The sequence below is a fragment of the Mixophyes fleayi genome, chromosome 1 (assembly GCF_038048845.1).
Source record: "Mixophyes fleayi isolate aMixFle1 chromosome 1, aMixFle1.hap1, whole genome shotgun sequence".
Classification (NCBI taxonomy): Eukaryota; Metazoa; Chordata; class Amphibia; order Anura; family Limnodynastidae; genus Mixophyes; species Mixophyes fleayi.
In genome coordinates this window covers 204,584,958-204,590,957 of record NC_134402.1, presented here as the reverse complement: position 1 = coordinate 204,590,957, position 6,000 = coordinate 204,584,958, and the positions used below count along the sequence as shown (strand labels likewise).

Sequence of the window (6,000 nt, the reverse complement as noted above, 5' to 3'; positions counted from 1 at the left end):
TCTTTTTTTTTGTATCCTTTGCAATCTTAAAAAATTCAATAAACTTTATTTCAGTTAAAAAAAACCCCAAAAACTGAAATATCGAAATATATAATACAATTTTTTATAAAACCAATGTGATGAATGAAGCTGTGACTGCATTTCTACAAGTTCCTCGTATCTATTTTTTTATTTAAATATAAAAACAAATAATTATATTTTAATAATTTTATGCATATTTGAATGAATTTTTTTTACATTTTGGCGGGCCGGATAGAATCTCTAAGTGGGCCGGATCTGGCCTGCGGGCCGTAGTTTGCCCATCACTGCCCTAGTGGAACAGTGGGTGTTTTTAGGCTAAGATAAAGTACATTTATAAGTATGGGCATGGATCTCCATATATCAGCATATATTTGCTGATATATGCTGATATCCACCTGCATTACTACTTTTCTTGGGACTTTATGTTCTCTGGACTCTCTGAGCTTACTGACTATATATACACAATTATCTGTTTTTACACCTGAAGGCGCCGTCCTTCCATAACTTATTTTGATGGAAGTTCCATGTTAACATTAATTAGCATTTCTAGATTGGTAGACTCTCCAAACACATATGTAGGAAAATCTGGGACAAATTGTTGTGATAGGGCTATTTATTTGTTAATGATTTCATAGCTTGTCTTGGCACTAGTCTAGAGAAGATATGCTAAAGTATGCTTTTTATTGTCAGCCAAAGGCATTTGGAACATCAGTAAAACAGAGACTACGCACAAGCAGAGGAATATAGGTGTAAAAGGCTCATCAATGCTCATGGACCATGCAATGGCTCAGACGATGATATTCACAAAAAGATGGTATCCATATAACAAAAAGTAATTGATAGACACTGATTGAGGCACTATTCTCCAACACCACACAACAGACAATGGGTCTTTATTAAAAAAAATGCAATTTTGTTTTTTTTCTTCCCACAAACTTCCAATTAAGTGGTAATAAAAACCTACCCTAATTTAAAGACAATGTAGAGCAAGTTGGTTTTCATGATGGATTCTATTAGGCGGTATTTCATGTTTCTTACACTATTAGGCCTTTATGGTCATGGTATAGGGTAAGAAAACTAAATAATTTTGAAAACTAAAATATATTGCTCTGGTATAGTTTGTGACCTCAAAGTAAAGAGGTTACTGAAACAATTCTTACCGTTTTACAGTACAGTGTTGGTAACGGCAAAAGTAACTAACAGTTCTATTTAGTTATACAAAATTACTAAATTATGACAAGCATCAGTTATTTATAAGATGTTTTTTGTTTTTTTCTGCCAACAGGAATGTTTTGCATCTTTTTTAAATCCATACATCCTCTTATATTGAAAAATAGAAAGTTAATTTCAATATTTTTCCAAAGATTTTGCTGTCACAACTCTCCATGTGTTGACCTGGCCACGATTGTTATCTTGTTCAAAGATGAAGAAAAGGAACCGGGTCTGTCTGATACTGGAAGAGAAAAATGAGCAGTTAGGGAATTTAATGTTTTATTTAACTTCTTGGCAGACATCACTTTTCTAAAGATCTGAAAATATAGCAAGGAAAAGGCAAGACAAAATTATACTATCTGCATTAACGTTTTGTTCCTTTTGTTCTGCTGGATCCTTGTTAATTTTATACTGCTGATATTGTACCTAACTCCTTCACCCACTCACCCCCATCACTTAAGTTCCAGCAGAATTTTATTTACACAATTTTATTTAGGTATAGTATCATATGTACTATAATTATATAATATGTGGGACACACTTCAAATCCCAGAATCTAAAACAGCAATAACTTTTCCCATAAAATTTCTAATCCAAATATTTTGTTAATATCCAATTTGAAGGCCCATACTTTTTGGGACTATAATACTTCTGTGCAAAATAAGTACTGCAGATTCACCTTCTACACAGATAATGGCAACTAATTTCCACATTCCTAGAAAAGCATTGGTTTGTCGTCCACAAATGCTGACACAAAAGGACCAACTAGATGATCTACTTACTCACTGAGGAGCTGAGAACAAGCATGATAGAACGTTTCCCTCATGCTGAGGGAGAATTTTGAGGTTTCTTTTTTTTTTTGAAAAAAAATTATATCCAGTTTAAATTGCTTATGTCTCTGTTCCGATGTTTACCTTAATAGTTTGCTATATTTAGCTAATTCCAGCAGTAACAATGAGAGCTAGGAGTTGTGAAGACACTAGAGATACAATGTAGCTGTAATTATTGATAAGGGAGCTGAGAGAAAAGGGCATTTTCTAGCCCAACATTGCCCAGTCAATGCTGGACATTTCTAGGTACTGAACAGTCAAGAAATTTCTGGCTCTTATCAGAATCATTATAAAAATGGCAGATCCAGTGTATGCGAGCCTGTTCAGAGACAGACTGGCTAATAATATGTTTAGGCAGTATCCATTGTGAGATCTGTGTTGAGGCCATTTTCCTGTCTAGGTTTACTAATTAGAGCCTATATCAGGGGTGGCCAACCCGCGACTCTTTTAACTTGCAAATGCGGCTCCAATTCTGGCAGGGGCAGATCAGCCTCCAGCCAGTGTTCCAATCCTTCAGGCACCAGCAGGGGCGTTTTGGTCCCCAGCCAGTGCAACTCCCCGGTCATGTGACCTCTTCTGCACAACATAGAGGTCACAGTGTGCAACCAATCCAATCAGGGAAGGAGGAGCAGACAGTGGCGCGCACTCTCCAGTGAGTCTGTGTCTGCTTACTGTAAGTAGGTGAATAAGGGGCATATTGTTATAAAAAAATATATATTCCAAGGCACAATATAAAAAACTGAAGAGCATATCTATGAGATGTGGTCCTAGAAATAGGGGAGACAGAGTGAGAATTGTAAAATTTGGGGGAGGCTGATGGGCACCTGTGGTGATCTTGTGGCATCTGGCAAGGTTTGATAGCATATAAGGAACATGTGGCGAGGTTTGATAGCATATGTGGGGTGATCTGATGGGCATCTGGTGAGGTTTGATGGTATATAAGGGGCATGTGGGGTGGTCTGATGTGGGGCATGTGGGGTTATCTTGTGGAATCTGGCAAGGTCTGATGGCATGCGGCAAGGTTTGATGGCATATAAGGGACATGTGGCGAGCTTTGAGGTACATGTGGGCCATTTATGACTTAATTTTTTCTTCACTTCAACAGTTCTCTTCAGCGACTGTGGATGTGATAGCAGCAAAATCTGCTTGTGAGGATTCAGACAAGGAAAAATCAGACCATCAGTAGTCCATTGTACCCTCCTCCACCAGACACAACAGTGAGGTAAGAAATGTGCTGTGCATAGCTGTGCTGATTTCATGATTATTGTGAACATTTCGACAATATCCAATATTTTCTCTTTCGCTTGCAGTGTATGGTATTGTTAACCCTCTGTAAATATGGAACGCAAATGTAAACGTAAGCGCAAATACGAGGATGAACGCAGAACATTCTTACTAGAATGGGAGTTTATATTTTTTCATTGACCGCAAAGGCAAACCATTCTGTCTGATATGCCAGACTTCATTAGGACATTTCAAGTCTTCAAATCTCCAGTGCCATTTCAACACAAACCATGGCAACCTCAATCAGAATTTTCCAAAAGGTACTGAACTCCGATCGCACAAACTAAAAACATAAAAAATCAAATTGAGAAACAGACACAAATGTTCCGTAAATTTGCCAAGCACTCCCAGACAGTCCTACATTACTTGTAGCAAGTCGCTTGGAACATTGTCCGCGCTAAGAATGTTAACAATGAAGGCGAGTTTGCTAAAAAGTGTCACAGATGTAGTTTCCGTCTTGTGCCCAGAATATGATAATCTGAAAAAAATGGTTTCAAACCTTCAACTATCATGCCACACAATTGAGCACAGAATATCTGACATTAATAATTCTACTGAATCACAGTTATATTGTGACCTACAGAAATGCGAGTACCTCAGTATTGCACTGGACGAGTCTTGTGATGTACAGGACAAATCTCAGTTGTCAATATTTGTAAGGACTGTGTCAATTGATTGTGTAATTAAACACCTCCTAGATATTTTTCCATTAAAAAGACAGAACCCGGGGCATTGATGTGAAAGAAAATGATGGAGGTTTTTACAAAAAAAAACCCTGCCTTTAACAAAGCTTTCAGCAATAGCAACAGATGGTGCGCCATCTATAGTCGGTAAAGTGAATGGACTTGTAGGGCTATACAGAGCTCATGAAAGGTTTCCCGACTTCTGGCATTTGGATCACGTAATGAAACCTGTCCAGGAAATTGTAAATTATATTCGCACACATGCTCTCAACCACCGACAATTCAAGAATCGCATTGCTAAACTTGATCAAGGTCTTCCTGTTACTTGCCACTTCACTATACTGTAAAATGGATTTCAAAAGGTAAAGTGCTATTTGTCTTTTTGGAACTTTTAGACACGGTGAAGCTTTTCATGGAAGCAAAGCAAAAGGAATACCCCAATCCCTCAGATCCACATTGGGTTTTAGATCTGGCATTTCTGGACAGATTCAACAGGATCTCCAAGGGAAGTTAAAGATGTTGTCTTTGACCTGGTGCAAAGTGTATTTGCATTTTTAGCAAACTCAAGCTGTTCATGACAACTTCAAAATGGGGAACGAACACATTTTCCATCACTGTTAAATGTAAGTGAACAAGCAGCCAAGGGCTTGAAAAGTAGCATAACATGTTATCAAACACTAATTGAATTCCTTCAAGATGGCTTCCTGGAAAGATTACATGATCTACAACTGAAAATTACCAGATAACATTTCTGGTTGACCCTTTCAGTGCTGATGTGAACTGTTTGCAAGCCCATTTAGTCATGGATGAAGCAACTTCACAGATTAAGATGATTACGCTTTCCGAGGATGACAGACTTAAGCCTATACTCAAGGAAGGAACCATTGAGTTCTAGAAAGATACCCCAATGTCAAATTTGTTGCGCTCAGATTGCTATCAATGTTTGGATCAACTTATCTTTGTGAGTCGTATGTTTTTTAACATTGAAACATGTGAAATTGAAACATCGATCTGTTATAACCGACACACACGTGATGGAACTGCTTCGGGTGGCCTCAATCGAATATAATCCCGATTTAAAAAAAATTGTTGAATACAAGGATTGCCAAAAGTCCCACTGGCTGAAATATTGCAGCACGCAAGGTAAAACAAGAAAAAAGATAAAAATTTTGATTGTTTAGTTTACGCAAGACATTGTAAATTATGTTATATTTTCAATGTATGTGTGCACGGTTTGTATGTGTATCTGTATATCACACACACGTGTAAAAAGTAAAGTTGGCTTTTCGCGGAATCTAATCGATATTTTTTGGCTCTTACTCTCTGACTGGTTGGCCACTGCTGGCCTATATCAATAAACAAATTCTGTTCATCTTCATTGTCTGGCTGTTCCTTTAAAGAACAGTGGTACTCATGGCAAACCACTTTCACAGCTTACTACAAATAGTAATGTCACTTACATGCCCACACTCCTAAAATGTGTTTAATGCCATACTGTTAGTAATACCCTTTCTCCTCAGAAACATCTGGCCCAAATATCAGTAACCCCAAAGGTGGGCAAGGATCCCAACAAATGCACTAGCTAACAATTTCTCTGCAAATGTAAACTGTTTGAAAAAAAGCTAGCCAATGGACTGAAGTCCTACCTTCCAACAGTGCTAGCAAAAGCGCACATACTAAAAGCTCAGGAAAGCAGCACATGGACCCTGATTATTATATACTGGGTAACCTTTAAAAATAATTTTATTCTTTTACTCCACAGATATGAAAAATGTTTGATCTATTAACAGGTATTTTCTTGAGCCTTCTTTGCAAAGTGGGGGTTGGGAACTTATATAACGTTTGTGATCCTTGCCCTTTTTTTTTGCGTCCCTTGGGGGTTAATGGTGCCCTGTTACAGCTTATCTCCAATAGGATTGGCACTCAAACTCCATAATTACTCCTCAATTTTTGCTCAGGTGTTTGAGACC

The 6,000-nt window shown here is 37.8% G+C and overlaps 1 protein-coding gene across 2 annotated transcripts in view; it reads right to left on the bottom strand.

Moving 5' to 3' along the window:
- Nucleotides 1-871: 871 nt before the first annotated feature.
- The window catches only part of MYDGF (myeloid derived growth factor), a 67,311-nt gene continuing 62,182 nt past the window's right edge, over nucleotides 872-6,000 (bottom strand). Inside the window, exon 6 of one of the 2 annotated variants that reach the window (XM_075204792.1) lies at nucleotides 872-1,474. In XM_075204792.1, coding sequence (XP_075060893.1) covers nucleotides 1,395-1,474 — 80 coding nt within the window. In that variant the 3' untranslated portion in view covers nucleotides 872-1,394. Of the gene's footprint in view, nucleotides 1,475-3,466; nucleotides 3,517-6,000 lie in introns of those variants that run through there. The other variant, XM_075204793.1, reaches the window with a different exon arrangement.